At 57.1% G+C, this 20,755-nt stretch overlaps 1 protein-coding gene across 4 annotated transcripts in view; it reads left to right on the forward strand.

The window, feature by feature from the left end:
• The window catches only part of ITPKB (inositol-trisphosphate 3-kinase B), a 105,037-nt gene extending 86,236 nt beyond the window's left edge, over window positions 1–18,801 (forward strand). For all 4 annotated transcript variants that reach the window (XM_086345070.1, XM_086345071.1, XM_086345074.1 and 1 more), the window contains 6 exons: window positions 4,527–4,626; window positions 5,859–6,072; window positions 10,766–10,970; window positions 13,015–13,116; window positions 14,685–14,756; window positions 15,621–18,801. In XM_086345070.1, the coding sequence (XP_086201196.1) occupies window positions 4,527–4,626; window positions 5,859–6,072; window positions 10,766–10,970; window positions 13,015–13,116; window positions 14,685–14,756; window positions 15,621–15,836 (909 nt within the window). In that variant the 3' untranslated portion in view covers window positions 15,837–18,801. The remainder of the gene's footprint in view (window positions 1–4,526; window positions 4,627–5,858; window positions 6,073–10,765; window positions 10,971–13,014; window positions 13,117–14,684; window positions 14,757–15,620) is intronic.
• The last annotated feature ends 1,954 nt before the right edge of the window (window positions 18,802–20,755 follow it).

Below are 20,755 nucleotides of genomic sequence, written 5' to 3' on the forward strand. Positions count from 1 at the left end.
CCTGGTGAGATGACAGACGATGCCAGCTTGCAGGCAGATTCTGAGAGCCGTCCCCTTTGCTCTGTCATGCTCAGCAGACTGGAGGGGAACACCCCAGCTTATCCATTTAGTTAAGCCGGTTCCACACCTGCATGTGAGTAAGGAGTGCATCAGAGCTGAGCTTGCCTGAGTCAGCTAGCCGACTCCTCAGATTGACATGTGAGGATCCTGCCGCCCAGAGAGGTCAAGGGGGCGTGTCAGCCAGGTGGAGCTTCGGGGGCATTCCAGGGAGGGTCAGCGGAGGGTGTCCAGATAGCCCTGGTGACTGGGAGGTGATGGAGGACCGGAGCCAGCGAGATCAGCAGGCAGCCAGTGCTGCCCTGGAGGAGGGACCAGGCACCCTCGGCCACACCACTTTCAAGGCCTGTGAGGGCTGCCTGTGTGTCTGACATAGCTGGGCTCAAGAAGCTCGAGACCTGGGGCTGTGGTCTGATTCCAGTGGCTGACGCTCTTGAGGCTCTCCCCGGATAGAAAAGATGATCTCCTCCTCAAGATGGAATTCTTCCAGATTGTCGGGCTGTTCTCCTGTCTTGCTGGCCTCCTGTCTTGGGTCGGGGCAGAGGCCTGGCCTCCACTTCTGAGAACTGTGGCTTCCTCCAGCGAGGGGCTCGGAGGGAGACTGCTAGCCCCCACCTGCCTTCTGGAACTGGCTGCCTGGGACATGGCTTCTACCTGGAGCAGGTGGTCCCTGGATGGGTGCTGGGGTCTCCGGCATCATCATAGGCGAACCGATTCTCTGCGACCTCCCACCTTTCTGTTTCTCTCCGCTTCTATGGGCTAGGGGTCGGGGGCCATGATCACCCTGCAGCCTCCTTTCCTGGGCCTGGACCGGGATCTGCTTTTCTGTTTAGTGTTTGGCAGCTACCTTAGGCACGGCCTGGGTGCTGCTATTTAAAACCACAGGAAAATCCCCTGCGTGCTGCTGCCAGCGCAGTTGAGAAATCCCCTGGTGTGCACACCCGGCCCAGTGGAATATTCCACCTTGGAAGGGGCGGGCTCTCTGGCCTTGGCCACGTGGGGCCCATTTTCACGTTGAAGAATTGCTTCCTTGTGGAGGAGGTGTGGGAAAAGGGAAGCTACCCAGAAAAAGGTCTCGTTTACTCAGAGCTCGGCCATGCTGGGAGGCTCTTGGGTCCCATAAGCCATTGGAGGACCCCTGCCCTGGAGCACCCTTCTGCTTTTCAGACCCCTGGACCTAGAGGTTTCACAGCTCAGATGCCTCCGCTGGGCTGGACCTGGCTTTTCTCAGCCAGCATCAGTTCCCTCCTGCCTCCTGCATCCCAGGCCCCCTGCCCAGTGGGTCCCAGTGGGTCCCCAAAGAGCTGCATCCCAACTGGGTGGGTCTGGCCCAGCCCCAGCTCGATGGCCTTTATTCTTTAGTAAACTTATCTCCAGACTGACTATTCCTGGGCTGACTTCAAGGACACTCTTCCTTGAACTCAGACCACTAAGACTCTTCTACAAACACCTCTGTGCCCTGTGAGCTCCTAATGGCTTTACCTCCTGGGACCAAAGGAAGCTATGTGTTATTCCCATTTTACAGGTAAGATAATAAGGCCTCAGGAAGGGTCCTACATGTCCCAGGTCAGTGAGGAGTGGATGGAGCCAGGACTCAGGCCCAGGGCAGCCTGTCTCCCCCACACCGCAGTCCCCTGAGTCCAACCATTTCAGCCCGGCATCCAGAGCCGGTCTTGCCTACTCGCGCTTATCAACCACTGCTTCCAGCTCTCGTTCCCACCACACATGGCCCAGTTGCTCTAAACCCCGGTCCTGGGCCTCTGTTCCCACAGGCCCTGCTGCCTGCAGGAGTCTTCTGCCCCCTCGAGTCTGCCCTCAGACCGCCTCTGGGGGTCAGCCTTCCTTCCCAGCAGGCCTCAGGCATCACCCCACACCCAGCCCCACCCCGGCAGCCGACACTCCTCCCTGGGTCTTCTGCTGTCACTACATCTGCAAATCGGGGCCTCTCGTCTTTCTCTGAGGGGCCCTTGATCTTGGAATGTGAGAGGGTTGTTTTTCAGAGTTCTAGAGTGTCCACATTGAGAAGGTGATGGCACCCCACTCCAATACTCTAGCCTGGAAAAAATCCCATGGACGGAGGAGCCTGGTAGGCTGCAGTCCATGGGGTTGCGAAGAGTCGGACATGACTAAGCGACTTCACTTTCACTTTTCATTTTCATACATTGGAGAAGGAAATGGCAACCCACTCCAGTGTTCTTGCCTGGGGAATCCCAGAGATGAGGGAGCCTGGTGGGCTGCCGTCTATGGGGTTGCACAGAATCGGACACGACTGAAGTGACTTAGGAGCAGCAGCAGCAGCAGAGTGTCCACAGGACCAAAGAGCATGGGGGACCAGTTGTCCATCTCTCCATAGACAGATGAGAAAACTGAGGCCCCAAGAGGGTTTGTGAAGAAGGGCAGTGTGGGGGGACTTCCCTGGTGGTCCAGTGGTTAAGAACCCAACTCTCAGTATGAGAGATGCAGGTTCAATCCCTGGTCAGGGAACTGAGATCCCACATGCCATGGAGCAACTAAGCCTGCAAGGCCAAAAACAAAAAAAAAGTCAGTGTGGGTTTAGTCGACCTCTTATGGGGGAGTGGTATAGGACGGGGTCAGCTTAGCCCTGGTTGGAGAACACTGTACCTTCCCCCACCTCCAACCTGGCTCTGAACCTGTCGGATCCTCGTCCCCTCTGAGCTCTGTTGCAGGAGTGTGATCAGAAGATGGTGACCACTATGCGCTTTTCTTTTGGACCCACCTAAACGTCTTCCCCCTGGTTCGAACACACCATCACTTGATTGGTTGTCTCATGTAACTAGATTTTCCCATTGCTGCCCTCATGCATTGTCTGCCCTGAGTATTTATGCAGCCTTCTGGGTCTTAGATAAGAAACACTGGCTTTCCTTAGCCTTCTTTGGTGATCTCCATCAGAAAGACCTAGAAAAAACACCCTTGTCGATGAGGCCAGCCCTTTGTCATGTGGCCTGGCAGAGCACTGCCCTCACTTAAGGATAGAGTAGGTCTTGACGGTAGAGCGAGGGTTTCTGGGATGGGGCAAACATTGCCAGGTTCATGTAGGGAAGAATTTTTCTCCTTAAACAGATTTTAACTTGAAAATTTGATGACAGAAGTAGCTGAGTCTCACCACGGAGAAAAAAACAAAGGAGACCAATTTAACCTTGATTTACCCTTGGGGAGTCCATTCAGCATGCTTTGGGTGGCTGCTGGTAGACGGTTCAGGACAGGAAAGGAGGAGCTGCCTCTCCAGGGTGCCCTGTCCAGGCAGGACCCCCTCTTCTGCAGAATTCCCAGCTTCCCCTTCCCAGCACAGAGTCTTGGGTTTACTGTCTGTGGTTTTGCTGGTTCAGGGATCCACTTCTCAGGAACTTGAAATGCTTCTCAGTTCACTTCTCATCACCTGCTTCAGGGGCTCAAGACACTTTATCTTCATGTCTACAACCCATTCTTATTAAAGTTCACTTAGGGATATTTTTATACAGAGAAATGTTTATTGCTGGGGATAAAAAGGATTTTTTAAAAAAGTAGTCATGTAGGTGAGGGTTTAAATGTTGCTGTGTTACTTACTTGTCTGAGGCTGGGATTCTGCAAATCGAAACGACAATGATTACCATGCTTGCTGAGAAAATAAAGTAAGGTGCTCAATAAAGGTTAGTTCTCTTTTCTGCCCAAGGAGCCCCTCCTACACACACACACACACACACACACACACACACACAGTTTTTATTTAAGAAACGTCCTGAGAAGGAGAAATACAGTGGAGAGGGAGTCTCACAGGCATGCTTGCAAGCCTCAAAGACTTGCTTGCAAGTCTCAAAGCCTTGGTGGCACTGCAGTCCCTGGGGAATTCCCTTTAAAGTCTCCTCACGCCTCTCATAGGCAAGAGCTGCCTCTGCTGCCACTGCCTGTGCCAGTGCAGAGTGAGATGGCACGCTGCCACGGGGCGACCATAACCTCTCTGGTCTTCCCCTTACAAGCCCTTGCTGTTGGGATGAGAGAGGTCATTTTCCAGAGTCCTAGAGTGTCCACTGATCCAAAGAGCATGGGTACCAACTAAACCCTCCCTAGACAGATGAAACTGAAGGCCCGAGAGGGGCACGAAGAAGGGCAGTGTGGGTTTAGCTGTCCCCTGACGGGCATGGCATGGGATGGGCTCAGCCCTGGATAGAGAACCTCTGCCTACCCTGCCCTCTGTTCTGAGTGCGTCGGAGCCTGTCCCCTTGACTCGAGGTGTTTTGCTCAGCCTGTTTGTACAAAGGGGCAAAGCCCCCTAGATATATGCCACATAGATGTTGGAGGCGAGGACCTCGGAGGCTAGGTCCTCAGAGGCTAGGTCCTCAGAGCTGCCTGCTTTGTGGGCGTGGCACTCACATCTCGTCCTGTGGCCAGAGCTTACCTGGCTTTGAATTCATCCTAACCAGAAAGTAGCAGTTCTGCTTCTAATGTTGAGTTTTTCGTTTGCTTGTTTCTAGAGCAAATCATGGAGGAAAATAAAAAACATGGTGCACTGGTCTCCCTTTGTCATGTCCTTCAAGAAGAAGTACCCCTGGATCCAGCTGGCAGGACACGCAGGTAGCTGCAGCTCTCCCGGGACGTCTGGCTCTGGGGAGGTGACCAGCACATGTCGGGGGCGGCCCTGGATATTGCGGGAGTTCAAGGTTCCGAACAAAGATGCTTTCCAAGAGAAGGGCCCTAACACTACCTTGAAAATGCACATGACAATCGCCCTCTCCATACTGCGTCACCCCTTCACAGATCACACACCTCTCCGCCTTCAGTCTCTGTCTCTTTCGATCTCTTTCTTTCGATCTTTCATTTTAACTCAATAAAACAAAATCATCCGTCTTTTTAGCTCGCCTGCCGTTTGTCCCCCTGGACAAAGAGACAAAGCTAAGTGCTTCCCCAAGTGCCTGTTGTATGCTCCCCTCACCGTGCTCCTCGGGGTAACAGCGTGAATGCAGATACAGTGTCTGCCCCAGAGGAGACTCGTAGCTGGTGGGAGAGACGGCAGGTCACTCCACGAGTGTTAGATGGTGGGAGTGCTGGCTGCAGTGGCCAGGCCCTGGGCTAGCCATGAGGTCTCCAGGTGGCCCTCAGTGACAGGGGAGGGCATCTAGAGCTGTCTAGCCCACTAGCCACGGCCCTTTGTCATGCATCATCCTTTGTAATGATGATCCATCCATCATCAGGGGGGTTTTCAGCGGCTGCCTGTGGACTTCAGGGCAGCACAAGGTCTGACGTTTTTTTATATCCTCGACAACATTGGCCTAGCTCAAGGCAGGCCGATGGACACCCTTCCTCAGTACTTGCCTGAGGGTGTGGCTCAGAAGTGTGGGGTCCACACTTCTCTGCCGGTTTCCCTGTCCTGGCACTAAGTCCCATCTTATCAGGGCTTCTCCACTGAGAGTGGAGACACCTTCGTGGCTGGGAAGGGTCAATGGTAGGGTGGGAGGTAGGAATCACATAAAGGGGGGTGCATAGGTCCTGCCCAGACCTCTACTAGCCTTGCTCACCCTCCAGCTGTGAGCACTGCTCTGCTTCCAACTTCAGAGGAGGAGCCTGGGGTCTGGGAATTCAGGGAACCAGCCCAGAGTTGCCGTCTAGGTGTGGGGGAGACTGGGACTTGCCCCCACTCCCCTTAAAGGGCTCGTTCCGCCAGCAGAGACCTGGGCACATCCTGAGCCCTGTGCTTAGCCAACCCCACAGCATCCCGTGATGGAGGGGCGTGTGTGCCAGGGGGGAAAGGTCAGGGCGGGGAGGGCCCGGGCCAGAGACCCAGGGTCTCCTCCCACCTCGCTCCGCAGGGAGCTTCAAGGCGGCTGCCAACGGCAGGATCCTGAAGAAGCACTGTGAGTCGGAGCAGCGCTGCCTGGACAGGCTGATGGCCGACGTGCTGAAGCCCTTCGTGCCTGCCTACCACGGGGACGTGGTCAAGGACGGGGAGCGCTACAACCAGATGGACGACCTGCTGGCTGACTTCGACTCGCCGTGTGTGATGGACTGCAAGATGGGCGTCAGGTGAGCCAGGCTTCTGGGGTGGGGCCGCCCACTCCTTGGCACCCAGCTGGCTGGCAGCAGATACTGGGCAGGGCGGCGCTCAGGGATCCCAGGAGGCTGGGGCTTTCTGGGGGTCCCTGAGGCCTCGTGTGTGCGAGGATGGGCCAGAGGTCTGGGTGGACCCCACCCCGGTCATCTCGCATATGTGCGGAGGGGACAGGAAAGCTGGCTCTTCTCAGGACGACCTCTTTCCTTCTCCAGTGAGCCAGGGACCCAGGGGACCTGGAGGAGTGCGGAGCCTCCCCACGGAGAGGGCTGCCCATTTGGTCAGGCGGGATTGCTGGGGTGAGCAGCGGGGGCGGCTTCCTGTTGCATGGGTCACAAGGGGGGCACCTGGAGTAGAGGCTCCTCTTCTCCCATTCTCCCACTCCTGCCACCTGCCCCCATGCTGGTGAGTGGGAAGAAGGAACTGGTCAGTAGATTGTGTTGATATGCCAAAAGACTCAAGCCTGCCATAAGGGAGCAATGGAGAAGGAAGTCCAGGGGCACAAGAGGTCCTGACAACAGGCACCAGCTTGCTGCTTTCTGGATTGGGGCTGGTGGTGGCCCCAGCCTGGCAGCTGCATGTTCCCGGGTCAGGGGCAGGACATATGGCCAGATGGGTATGTGGGCAGCCTGTATGTGGAGTTGGGTCCCGCCACCTGACCCCAGACCCTGCCCAGACAGGAGACAGGAGGAGTGGGCTGGAGGAGACAGGGCGGTGAGCAGAGCCCAGAGGGCCTGAGACCTGGCTGCCGGCCCTTCTTTGCTAGTCGGGTTTTCCTCACCTCTCAGACTCTGAACATTTCATCTCAGGAGTCACCGAGTAGCTCCTTCTCCCCAGCAGGGCAGCGGGTGGGGAAGTCCCCGCAGGCCTCAGAGAGCCACCCAGCTGCAGGTGCCGAGAGGAGGCGGCCAGACGCCGGCTCCTCCATCCCGCCCGCTGCTCGCTGGGGAGACCAGGCTCCCAGCCGCAGAGCTCACAGCTGGAGCCTGTGTTTGCTTTGGATGGTTTAAGCAGTTTTACTTCTTAAAAGAGGAGATTGAGAAAGAGGAGTGTGTGTGAGAGTGTGTGTGCACGCGTGCGTGCGTGCAGGAGAGAAGCAGGCAAGCCGGTCAGTTTTCTTTCCCTCTTCATTCCTCCTGGGAGTTGTGTCATAAAATCAGACCCTGCAGGCTGGCTCACTGTGTCCCCTTGGCATTGCCCCGAGGGCGGGGACGAAGGGGTGGGTAAGTATAGGTCCCAGTCTTTGCTCTGGCACTGTCCCCAGCCTCCCAGCCTTCTCCTCCCTCCATCCAGGGGTCTCACCATCTCCAGCCCACCGGGGAGGAAACAGAACATCCCTCCAGCCACCACTTGGCCATTGCTCTTCTCCAGAGTCTTAATTTCTGTGCCTGGAAGGCACTCGCGTGATGCACTAGGAAGTACCTCTCAAGAGGAGACACATAAAAATTCTGATGGCTGTAGTCAGACCACGGCCAAAATAAGCACACCCCGTGGGAAGAACGTGTGGCCAGTCAGTCCCAAAAGGCTGTGTGTGCCCGTCTGTTCCCTGGCAGGCTGTGGGGGACAGGAGCCGCCCCCTCTCACCAGGGCTGCCCCCTCCCTCTGCCACCTGTCCCATTGCCCAGGGCTCTCAGGAGCCACCAGGAGGGCTGGGGCACAGTTAGCTCAGTCCTGGGCAGAGCTTGGAGACTGAGAGTGTGGGCAAGTGAGGGCCCGAGTGGAGGGAAAGGGAAAGGTCTCTCCCAAACCAGTCCCCCTCCAGCCCCACCTTCCCTGTCTCGTGGGTCCTGAGTGTGGAGGGCCCTTCTGTGCTCCGAGTGTTGAGGACCTCTTACAGCCATCCTGGCAGATGGGCCTCAGGCCAGTCTGGGGCAGAAGCCCTTTGCCACCAGAGGCTAAGGGACTCACCAGGGCCACACAGCCAGACAAACACACCGCCCACCTCTGCCACAGGCCTCTGACTGCCAGTCTAGCCTGGGCTGCAGCTTGGCCCTGCCCAGGGGCTCTGTGGTTGTCAGAGGGAGGAGGCTGGAGCTGGGGCCACCACAGACCCTGAATCCCCAGCAGGAGGGGCTCAGACTCATCACAGACTTGTCACTGTGATGGAAGGACGGATCAGCAGACTGAGCCTTAGCCGCGGTGGAGCCCGAGGAACGGGTGATGGAGGCAACTGTGGTGTCCTAACAAGGGGCGTTCTTGGGACCCCGGTTCCACAAGGACATCGGCCTGCTTTGCTCTAGGGAGTTTCCTTCGATTTCACCTGTAACTCTGTGTCTGGAGAATCAGGAGTGTCTTCCTGATGTTCGGGCCAGAGACTGGCAGGCGGAGACCGAGCTGCCCGTGGCACCTCTGCCCTTGTGGAAGCAGGTTAGAGAGGGCGGTGGGAGTGGGTGGCTTTGGTGTGTCACCTGTTGGCTCGCCACGGGCCGGCTGCCTTCCTGAGAGGAGCCCTCCCTCTGCTTCATCTTGTGGCTTCGCCCCTTGCCTCTGCTCCTCCACGTGACATGGAGGCGTGACCTTCCTGCGGGGGTGGGCTAGGTGGGCTGGGCCAGTGTCAGGACACCCTCAGTGGACCCCTGACCCCACCACCCGGCTCGTGACCCTTGTGGGCATTTGCCCAGCCCCTTTCCTCCCTGGAAGGTGAGCAACTCTGCCCAGATTGAACTGCGCAGGTCCCTTTTTGAAGAAAGCCCTGTGTGGAAAGGGATTTGACATTGAGGCTTGCTTCCTGTTTAAGGAGTTACTGAGAAATCTTTGCAGAAGTGCACCCATCCACCCGCCCTGCAGGCCCCTGCAGTGCACTCAGGAGCATTGGGATGGCAGCCCCTTCCACACCGCACACACAAATACACGCAAATACACACACGGGCCAGCACGACAGAAGTCCACACAGAAGCCTCCTGCCCACAGCCTCTGCCCTGAAGCTCTCAGCATCACTGACCTGGTTCTGTACACAGTGGTGTTTGTGTGCATGGGCGTATGTATGTGTGCATGGTGTATGTATGCATGCGTGTGTGTGTAGAGGGCACAACCAAGGCAGACCACCTCCTATGGTCTTCATCATTCCCTGTGCTGTGCTTAGTCGCTCAGTCATGTCCCACTCTTTGCGACCCCATGGACTATTATAGCCCGCCAGGCTCCTCTGTCCATGGGATTCTCCAGGCAAGAATTCTGGAGTGGGTTGCCATGCCCTCCTGTAGGGGATCTTCCCAACCCAGGGATCAAACCCAGGTGTCCCACATTGCAGTGGATTCTTTACCGTCTGAGCCACCAGGGGAGCCCAAGAATACTAGAGTGGGCAGCCTATCCCTTCTCCAGAGGAATTTCCTGACCCAAGAATCAAACCAGGCTCTCCTGCATTGCAGTCAGATTCTTTACGGGCTGAGCTACCCAGGAAGCCCTCATCACTCTGGAAGGTCCTAATGACCAGACCCAAGTTCACACCCAAAGATTTGCTTCTTTCAAGAGTTGGTCCAGTGGTTCTGGAAACTTTTTAATAGATTTAGATTTGACTAGTGTTTTCTGGGTCCCGCACTGGCAGGTTGGAGGTGTGGTGGGTGGCTGTGGAGCAAAGTCCCCGGGGACAGACGGTGAATGGAGGCCGGGTTGGTTGTCACAGGCCACTGTGTGGGCAATGCCCACCCACACTGGCCTGGGGAGAAAACTTCCCTCTATTCAACTGACGCTGCAGATTTCTGTCTCAGGAAGGGTCACAGACAGCAGCTGAGCTCGTTGTGGGGGGTGATGGGGAGTTTGAAATAGGAGCAGGGAGGAGGGTGGGCGTTTGATGTGCAACAGTGGGGTGACTCACCCCATTGGCCCTGGGGGTCAGGGAGGCGGCCTGGGGCTAGGAATTCAGTGCCAGGCTGCCCAGAGTCTGTACCGTCCCTGCTTCTGCTATGTCCGCTGGTTTCTAGGGGACCCCTGCCAGCTGGGCCTGCAGGCTTCATCCCCGCCCCGCCCCCGACACCTGTGCAGAGGGCGCGGTGGTGAAACAGTTTGCTTAACTGTGTCTTCTCAAGGCCTGGTGTCTGAGAGGCAGGAAGAACCCAACATGTCTCTTCTGTAGCAAAACGGAGCCCCGAGGCTCCCCTCTCCTCCCCACCATCATGCTTCTCCCTCCAGCACTGTAGCTCCTTCAGAGACCGCCTTCTGGCCTGGCCTTTTTACTCAAGAAGGTGTTCCCTCTTCAGAAAGAGGCCTCAGGATCACCAGGGAGATGGACAGGGTAGAGGGACAGAACATGCTCCCAGACCCATACAGTTTCTGGCTTCCAAAGCCCTCGCTTCTTGGGAGGGTCCCAGGCAGATGTGGGGGGTTGGGAAGCTGGGCTCTGAATGAACCTGCCTTCAGCCCCCTCCCCATCCTTACCCCAGCAGGACGAGCTCCCAAGCTGCCCTGCCTCCTCCTCCCCTGCTGGTCCTGTGAGCTTCCCCGAGAAGGAAGAGCTCCTTGGGCTTTGTCAGGCCTTCCCAGTGGTCCCGGAATGAAGTTGCCCCTGTTAGGCAAGGCTGCCCTGGTCTCTGTCAAGAGCCAACCCCAGCCCAGCCCAACATGTGCCCGCCCTGGGTGAGCCTGGCTTGGCCAAGCTGACTGCAGCCCTTGGGCAAGGTGTCAGTGGGCCTTGGTCCAGCCGGCGGCCCTCATGTGGCCTCCCTTCCCTCCTAGGACCTACCTGGAGGAGGAGCTCACCAAGGCCCGGAAGAAGCCCAGCCTCCGGAAAGACATGTACCAGAAGATGATTGAGGTGGACCCAGAGGCCCCGACCGAGGAGGAGAAAGCCCAGCGGGCCGTGACCAAGCCACGGTACATGCAGTGGAGGGAAACCATCAGCTCCACGGCCACCCTCGGGTTCAGGATTGAGGGCATCAAGGTGAGGACGGCCAGGTGGGGCCTGAAGCTGCCTGAGCCGCCCAGCTCCTGGATGGGAAAGGACTGGGTCCTTGGATTCCACCAACATTCACCCCAGGGGTCCTTCAGAGACTGTAAGATTCCTCCCAGTATAGAGCCAGGGCACGGGCAGCCAGCGTTTGGGGAAACTGGCCTTCTCCTTGGTCTGAGGTGGGGTGGCCATGGAGGGAGCTGGGGCCTCGGAGCAGGGGTGCCTTCTAGCTCTGCCCAGCAGTAAGCGCTCTGCCAATGACCCTGCCTTCAGTCCAGACCATGCCTGGCAGTGAGTACCCACACAGCAGGGCCCTGCCTGGATGCCAGGGCTGGGACCTGGCTCATTCTGCCCAGGGTCCCAGAATGAGGACTTTCAGTGAGATGCAGGCAAGGGAGGGAGCCCGCTAGCTGCTTTGATATCCGAGTCGTCTGCCCAGGTGGGCAGGACTAGGCACTGCTCTGTCCGGGTCACCAAACACCTCTGGGGAGCCTGCACTGAGGCCACCCCTCAACTTCCAGGCCACCTCATTCTCCTTTCTTTCCCCTTCACTCATTTGAGTAGGGCCTGAGAATGCTCTCCCCAGAGTCAGGCTCCCAGACGCTGCCTTTGCTGTTGGATCTGGGCGTCTGCTCAGACGTGCGTTTCGTCCCAAGCAGCATGGTGTGAGGTGCTGGCCCCTCGGTCTCAGGCAGCCATCCCTGTCAGTGGAGGACAGTTCCTGAGCATTCTTGGGTTTCTCTTCTCTGTCCATTCTTGGCTCATGTTGGCCGGCCCTTGCCCAGAGTAGGGCATGACTCCCGAGCAAGTGAAGCCAGGGCAGCCTCCTTGCAGATGGCATTGGGTGGAAGTTTCTGCTGGGCAGTGGCCCCTGGGACAGCTGCTTTATGAGCTGAGAAAGCCACTTGCTCCTCCCCTGTCTTCTGAAATCAGCTGTTGCTGTTGTTATATGCACATCCTCTTCCTCTCAGCGCTCCTTTTCCTTTCTGGACCTGTCTGAAGCAGTCTGCTTTCCCCTTTACCTCTCTCTCCGTCTCAAGCTGGATCTTCTGGTCTGTCTGTTGTCTAGCTGTGTGGGAGCAGCCCACAGCTTCTCGGGCTCTGAGAGAAGCCAGCTGCCTTCACCAGCTCTCCACCAGCCTCTCCCCTCCCTTAGTCCAGGAAAGGCCCCCCGCAGAGACCCTCTGTGGGGTGGGGAAGGCCCAGGCCACCGCTCTCTCCCTCTGCCCAGGGTTCTTACAGAGGCAGCCACAATGCCTTAAGCTCAACTCCTGGGGTGCACAGACCCATGTCTGGGGGCTCCTAGGAGAGCCATCCTTTCTCACTCTTTGATCTTAAAGAACAGATATCCTCATAAAGGTGCTAATTAAGCCTCACGTGTTGCCTGGTCTGCCTGGAACAGACATAGCACCAGGCTTAGAAAATGGACCCATTTCGTGTGCTGGGCGGTGCTGGGAGCCGGGTGGGCTGTTAAATCTCAGCTTTCAGGGAGCCTAAGTCAGAGACCTGAAATTACAAAGGGAATCTGAATGTGGGGCAAGGGGCTTCTCTCTCCTGTGGGGAGCAAGGGCGTCCCTGGGCAGCAGGGAGCTTCTGGCACCCAGGTTCCACGGTGCCGACACCCCGGGCCTCTATGGGCAGCAGAGGCCCGTGCAGCTCCCTCAGAGCCCCACTGCTCGCACTCGGGACCCTCAGGATGGGCAGCTCTCACGGCTCTGCTCCCCCAGCTTGGCCCAGGTGCCCCTCAGGCTTCCATGCCTCCCTGATGCCCTTCCTCTCTCTGAGACTCTGGTGCCACCCGCTGCCTCTCCTCAGCCAGGGCCCAGGTCAGGCGCCCCTCTGCTGTGCTGTCCCACTAACCGCCCCGTGCCTGGTCAGTCCAGCGCCTGCCTCCTGGTGCTGCATGCGGGCGCCTCACTGCCTGGGGGTCAATTTGGGGCTCCTGGCTCTGAAGCATGGGGTGGGGGAATGAGTGCAGTGCCCACCTGCGGGCTGTCTGCTGAACTGCCTCCCGGGTGGGTGTCATTCTTTTCAGAAAGAAGACGGCTCTGTGAACCGGGACTTCAAGAAGACCAAAACGAGGGAGCAGGTGATTGAGGCCTTCAGAGAATTCACTAAAGGAAACCCAAACATCCTGGTGAGTCGGGTGCCCCTGGCAAAGGGGGCTGGGCCCTCTCTGGGGGTGCTTGCCAGCCCAAGACTGAGCAGTGGTACCCATGCAGAAAACCATGGCCCCGAACTTCTGCTTGGAAGGTGGAGAGGGAGATGCTGTGGTTGTCAGCCTGTCAGTGGGTGAACATGTGCTTGTTTTTTCCTTTCGTCAGAAACTCAGCTCCCCAGAATGTCTCCATCCCCTTCAGAGCACCCCTTTCCAGAACTGTATTCCTCTAGCGCCACCCACCCCCACCCCACCCACCGCCTGCCAGGTGTTACACCAAGTGCTCACCAAACCTTCAGAGCAGCCGCCTGCAGCGGCTCAGCATCCTTGTCCCCATTTTACAGATGAGGAGACTGAGTGGTCGAGGGCACACAGCAAGGAAAGCAGGGGAGCTGGGGCTCACACCCAGGGGCCTGGCAGCCTGCTGGTCTCTGCACTTCTAGGCCTGGCCAGCCCTCCACTAGGCTGAGACTGAGGGAGGGAAGTGTGCGGGGGACAGAAGGTGAGATGTCACATCACCCTCCCCAGCAAGAACTGACAGGCTCTCTGAGCCTGGAGGTGTGGGTGGCATAAGTTCGTGACAGATGACTTCATTTGCTGTAGGCAGGCTGGACAGATGCTCTGAGCACTGGGATCATGTGAGGTAGGGCGTGTTGAGCCCCCACACCCCGAGGACAGGGCACCCTGTGACAATCAGGGCCTTGACTACACCAGGGAGGTGGGCCCTGGAGCCCTCCTGAGAGGCACCTTCTCCTGCATGGGCTCGCCAGGACTGCTGAGCAGGAGGGCTGGACCCAGACAGCCCTTCTCCAAGGAAACTCAGCACCGGCTGGTACTGGGCAGTCTCCCTCCTGCCTTTTCCAGCCGAGAGACTTCAGTCTATGGTAAGAGCTAGGCTTCAGTCATGGGACAGATGCCCCAGCTCAGCAGAGCTGCTTCAGAGTGCATGGTGCCCGCGCCTGGCCAAGAGGGGTTTATTCCTGGCGCTGAGCCCCAGGCTGGCGCTGCTGCACATGGGCGTCAAGGGGACCCTGTGTGCTTGTGTGCGACGGGCTTCCCTCCTTGCAGCCCCCCGGGAGGGTGGATGCCCCAGAGCCAGCACAGCTCTGCGGAGAAGCCACTGGCAGAGAGATTTGTGGCTTTGGCTCTTTTATGCTGTTCTTTTCAAAAGTTCAGGGCAGTGAAGTTTGTGTCAGGAAGTTCGCACCATGGCAACCGGGCCCCTGGGTGCTGCCTCCACACTGCTGGCATTCCAGAATAGACTTAACCCCTGTGCGAGGGGCTCCTGGACTGACTCCCCTCCACCCCAGCACCTCCTGTCACGAAGCAGTGTGGAGTAGAGGGAGCGTGGGACCAGGGCCTCAGCTGCCATGCCTTCATGGGTCTCAGTTTCTTCATTTCTAGATGAGGAGCTTGAAATTATCAGAGTGCTAGGACCCTCTCATGGTGACAGTCAGTGACTTTTACCAAGGTAAATGACACCTAACCCCACCACACCACCCCCCCGCCCGATATATTTAAAAATCCGGGCATCTTTCTGTTCCCAGATTGCCTACCGGGACCGGCTGAAGGACATTCGGGCCACCCTGGAAATCTCTCCCTTCTTCAAGTGCCATGAGGTAGGTGTCAGGCGTTTGTCCTCAGGGGTGGAGACCTGTGCTCTGTGTGGTGGCCCATGACCTTGGGGCGCCTTCCTGAGTTGTGGGCCTGTCCCCCACGCTAACAGACCTGCTCCCGAAGCCCGAGGGCCGTCCTTAGGCTGACTGCAGCCGGGTCAGGCCCCTCACTCCACCCGGGAACCACACTGCAGCCATCTGCCAGGCTCCCCGGACGGCCACGGGGGCTGTGAGCTGTGGTCCTGTCACCCTCTCCTCCCTCTCCCTCCCGACCACGGGGGCTCCTCCGTTCTGAGTGGCTGTGGCAGGACTTGTGTCTCCTACACCCGAGGGTCTCTGAGCTGCTGGAGTAGCCAAGAAGCCCTCCATCACCACTCCAAGATCCTCAGGAAGGGCAGGCAGATCTCAGGGTACCACTCTGGAGCAGGGCTCCTGCTTTCCTCTGCAGGCAGAGGGCAGCACGCAGGGAGCCTGAGAGAGAGAGAATTTGGGGATTGACAGCAGTACCCGGAGGGGTTCGTAAGACCCTGACTTGCTGGGGAGCCCAGGCCCACGTACGAGCACGCACACACGCACACACACACACACACAGGGTCTACCATCCTGGACATTCCTCCCTGGCTCTGTTCACACTGTGGGTGGTCTCGTTCTGGATCCCATGTACTCTGCCCTGGGCGTGGCCATCCTCCTGGGCTCTGCTGCCCAGGAGAGAATGGGGGAATGGAGCCGTGGGCTCTGGGCCTCACCTGAGTGTAGCTCTGCCCACTTCACACTGAGGTCTCCGGCTTTCCCGAGCCTGGTCTGCAGCAGGGTGAGGTCAGGGTAGGGCCTGGCCCTTCCCAGCCTCATCCCCTTTCTCCCCTCCAGGTCATCGGCAGCTCCCTCCTCTTCATCCACGACAAGAAGGAACAGGCCAAGGTGTGGATGATCGACTTTGGGAAAACCACGCCCCTGCCTGAGGGCCAGACCCTGCAGCACGACGTCCCATGGCAGGAAGGGAACCGGGAGGACGGTTATCTCTCGGGCCTGAACAACCTCATTGACATCCTGACGGAAATGTGCCCCAGTGCCCCGCTCGCCTGAGGCTACCCTCCGCCCCACCTCACCACCGCCCTGGCCTCTTCTCGCCCTTGCTTTCCTTCTCCTTCTGAATTTTCCCTTCACTCCCCAACTGGGTGCAAGCCCCAGAACTGACCCTCCCGATCGATCGGCACTACAGGACACTTTGTAGAAGGGATGAGATTTTCTAGTTACTTCCTAACTGAAGGGCTCGAAGCCGGGGTTTCCACTTTCTTTGTCAGTAGGATCTCCTACTAGCAGAGAAATACCCAAACCCAGGCTTGGCCACCTGCTGGGAGGCCAGTTGGGGTTTAGAGCTGGGGGGAGGCTCAGGCAGCCATGGAGTTCCTGGCTCCAGAGGGGACCCTAACAGAAGAGCACCCCAGCCTCTGGGCAGGTTACCTGTGGGGGCCTGCTGCCCCCTGGTGGCTGGTGCTGGTGATGGCACTGTTAGGTGGGGCCCTCTTCTGCCTTACCCTTTGGGGATGGGCTGACTGTTGCTCTGGACGTGAGGACCTGCTGCCAGGCTTTCTGGTATTTGGGGCACAAAACCATGTCGGCCATGAGTAAAAGACTCTGCTTATCAGCCAAGGGACTCCCAGAGATGCCCTGGTGGCCTTTGTAGGTCTGCCAAAGCAGGGACCCCTCCCATTGGGTATTGAAACACCCCAGCACTGGGATAGACCCAGGATCCAAAAGTCCCAGATCCAACTTGACTGTGCTCTTGACATTGAGCTTCCTGGGAGGGCACAGGCAGGAGCTTTGTTCTTCCTTCTGTGGTCTTGGCATGAATTCAGGGGGACACTCTGCAAACCTGAGCTTTCAGAGATGTCCTCTGACCCCCAGGGCCTTCCACCTGTGCCTCCCACTCCCCTCCTTACTTTGAGCAGTCCTGAGGGCTGGATGGCAGCGGGCCAGAGCCCAGGCAGCCCCAAGGGAAGAAAGAACCTGCAGAGGACGCTCCTGTCCTCTCACCTCCCCACTTCCTAGTGCCAGCTGGTCCCCCTGATGCACACCCAGGGCTCTCACGAAACCCAGAGTGTCCATCAGTTAGGGGGCAGAGCCTCAGGCCAGCGCTGAGCAAGGAGGAAGCAGGACATTGGCTCACTGGCATAATTTTCCCCCCGAAATAGCAGCCTGGAGGGCTTAGACCAATTTCCCAAATGTGCTGTGGGCAGCTTCCAGAATATGTGGAAGATGCCAGGCATCTCTTCCTGGGGTTACTAGGTTGTTTGAAGATTCATAGGGAACCACTTGTAAGCCTTATTTTAGTTGTAAAACAAGTAGGTCTGTATTATTGAGAAGGATGTAAATCTTGCATGACTTTTAAAGAACAAAACTCCAGCTCTGCGGCCGTTTGGTGCTGTGGCCCAGGTGCTGCTGCAGGAGGTTGGACCCATGGCTCTGCAGGGAGATGCTCCAGGGACACATGGAGTGGATGTGTCCCCAGGTGTGTGTGCCTGGAGGACCAGTCCACAGGGAGGGCTTCCTGGGCTGCCCACCATCACCCCAGGGTCTCTGGGGGAACTGTCAACTTGCCCATGTGACTTACGTTTCCCTTTCCATCCTGAGTGAGTGACAGTTGGTGGGGGCGGAGGGTGGGACACACGAGGATGTGTAAGTACAGATTTTAAAAAAGGAAATCACTTTTCAACTTCCTGGCTCTTGTTCAAAACAGCAGTGAGCTCCCGTGTGGGCTGACTTGCTAAAGGTCACACCCCCGCCCGGCTGAGCACTAGAGAGCTCGTGACACCACCTGACCCTAGAAGCCAGAAGCGCCAAAGTCAGCTCAGGGTCTGGGAGCTGTGGTCAGCTGGGTCAGAAGGGACCCCAGGGGTCTCTGCTGCAACTGTCTGGGGGGGTCTGGGACATCATGAATTCAGATGTAAAGCCCCACTAGGGGCTGGTTGAGTTACCCTCATTCTATCTATGAAAAAAAGTTTGCTAAAGCAAAATAATGCTATGAACAAAAACTACAGGGGACCAGCTTAACCAATTGAAGAGAACAAACTTCCCAAGCACTTTAAGCAGACGCCAGTTGTTTGCAAACAGTGTGCTAATATACAAGTGATTTGTTCATTAAAGGTGCCCCAGAGGGCCTCCCCTTGGCAATTCTTTGCTTTGGGTGACAAGTATATACCTGAATGGTAGAAAGTGGTATCTCTGTGGGGTTATTCTATTACTTAGGGGTTTGAGGGGTTTGTATTTCCTGTGCTACTTCTCCTGCACACCTCCTCTCTCGCACCCCATTCCCCCCGCTGTCCCCCACTCCTCTGTTGTCCAAGCGGGCTGATGGATCCTGGAATGGGATTCAGGCAGTCTGGAAACCTCCCCCAGCCAGCCCGGTCCAGGTGGGGACCCCCTGGGCCCTGGCCCTGCAGGTGTTAGGAGGGAGGGCCGAGGTGTGCACACCTGCACACACGTGAGTGGGTGGCCCCGTGGGGCTCCTGGGGTTCAGCACTGCTCAGCAGTGGAGGGGGGTTCTCAACTGCTTGTCCCAAATGTGCTTTTAGTATCATGTAAGAGGTTTTTAAGTTATATTTATTTTGTGGGTTTTTCAATTGCACAAAACACTAAGTCTGAGAGGCCGGATGCTATTTCTCCTTTAAAGCTCTGCCTTCTTTCTGAACGTCTTTTCCCACCCAGTGGAAAGAGCCCGGATGTAGCCTTGGCCACTGCCCCCCTCCCCTCCCCACTCCCCATGGACTCTTTCCACCGCTAGCTGTATTTAGCTTTGAGTTTCTCTGCGTCTGGCCAACCCCCATGTGTATATAACCCAGGCCCTTGCTTGGGAAGAAGCAAGGTGCTCACCCCCTGCCAGTGCCTTTTTCTGGAGAAGAAGACTCCCCCGGGTGTTCTCCTTCCCTCTGCACCCCTCTCCTCGCCACACCTTTGGAGAAAACTGAGCTGTTACAGACCCCTGCAGCGTGCCTGTCAAACAGACTTTACACGCCCTGTACCTTCGTGAATAAAGGCCCTGGAGACCATGGTGCTGGGCGCCATCTGTGTGCTGTCCTTCCCACCCCACGTCCTTGAGGGGTGTCTGGGGGCGGGGGCAAGGGTATCTTTGCAAGTTGGAGGATCCAGTGGGGCTATGATAACTCCCAGGTGTGTGGGTCAGATTGGGTAATATTTTAATCGGCAAAGGGTTTTAAACACTTTTCAAAACTCTTTTCTACTCTTCCCATGAAAACTTCACATAGTATCTCAGGGACGAAGCCACAGTCTGCTCCCCCCTGGAGCTGGCAGAGCTGCCAGCAGCCTTTGCTTATGCAGCCTGGCTCTGGGTGCTCACGTCTCTAGTCCCCTTGGATCCCGGTATCGGCTCCATGAGTAAAGCTGTATAGTCTACCAGTGGGGAAACTGAGGCTTAGAACAAACACCTTGTCCTGGGTAATAAGTGGGAAGCAGGGATTCAGATCCAGAATTTGCCTGTTTTCAAAACCAATTCTGTCTTCTCCCTCCCTGGGAGGACATCTGGAGGGCAGAGAGCTTGTCTTGTCTTTGCCATGCATCCCAGGCACTGAGCACCAAGCCTGGCACATAACAGCTGCCCAGCGAGGGTTTGGTGGGCTAATGCACGGCCGTGGGGCTGGGTTGGCCGAGGAAGACCACTGAGAGCAGGAGCCCTGGCAGCATATCAAGGACTCGCCTTGCCCTTCCCTTCAGGCCTCTCCCAGCTCTAGATTGCTGGCGGCTTCATTTGCAGAACCCAGCGTTCTGTATCCAGGGGGCTGGTTCATCCTTATCATTTTGAAAAATTACAGGACAAAAGCACAAAACAGCCACAGTGCCTTTGCGCCTTCTGTCCCTCCTGGCTGGACTGCTCTCCCCAGGTTATCCCGTGGTAACTGCTCGTTCTCACGCCTGTATCTCATTCCTGTCCCTGCCCCACACTAGCTCTGTGGGCTCCAACCAGATTCATCCCAACTGCTTCCTGCCCTTTCTTTCCTCTCAGCCCAGAGCCCTGGGACGTGCCCATGTGCCTGTGTAACCCTGAAGTCTGGGGAATTTAACAGTCCCCCTTCCCGTGGTACAAACCTTTCCCCAGTGGGAGACAAGAACAGGTCACTAGGTCCCTGCACCTTCACCACACACCCACCTGCCTGATGGATGCAGCTCCCCAAAGGTCCTATCAGATCAGACCAGCAGCTGGTCTTCATTCTGACAAAGAAGCTTCATTGGAGAAAACTGAGCTGTTACAGACCCCCGCAGCGTGCCTGTCAAACAGACCTTAAATGCCCTGTTGCCTTCCTGAATAAAGGCTCTGGAGACCATGGTGCTGGGCGCCATCTGTGTGCTGTCCTTCCCACCCCACGTCCTTGAAGGGTGTCTGGGGGCGGGGGCAAGGGTATCTTTGTAAGTTGGAGGATCCGGTGGGGCTTCATGCTGATAAAGAAGCAGGAAACAAGCCTCCTCCTCAGGCTTTGCTCCCTGGGGAACCTCAGCAGAGATAACCATCCTTTAGCTCTTGGCTCCCATGTTAACTCCTTGGAAAAGTCTCTGAACCCCTGGCTAAAGCGAGTGCACCCCAGCCACACTCATCTCCCACCTGCTGCTCAGTGTTCCCAAACCATCTACAGGACTTGGGGTCTGTCTCCTCCATTCCGAGAGCAGAGACTTGACCTTTTAACTACAGTTTTCCACATTTTGCAGTGCCAGACACAGGGCAGGTGCTCAGGCAGTGTTGATGGGGTCCCTGAGCATCCCCAATGACCATGGCTTTCGGGCACACAGATGCCCCTTCTTAGGCAGGAGCAGAGTTGCTCCCAACCGGCATGGATTACTTGGCCTCCATCCTCTGCCGCCTTCTTGTCTGTGCCTCTTTCAGCCATCTGTTCTGAGTGTCTTTCTCTAGACCTTGCCATTGCCAATAATTGCTCAGTAGAGGCACTCATGGAGAACACTCCAGTATTCTTGCCTGGGAAGTCCCAGGGACAGAG

Source organism: Bos grunniens, chromosome 16 (assembly GCF_055505025.1).
Source record: "Bos grunniens cultivar Pamir isolate PY7600 chromosome 16, Bosgru_T2T1.0, whole genome shotgun sequence".
NCBI lineage: Eukaryota > Metazoa > Chordata > Mammalia > Artiodactyla > Bovidae > Bos > Bos grunniens.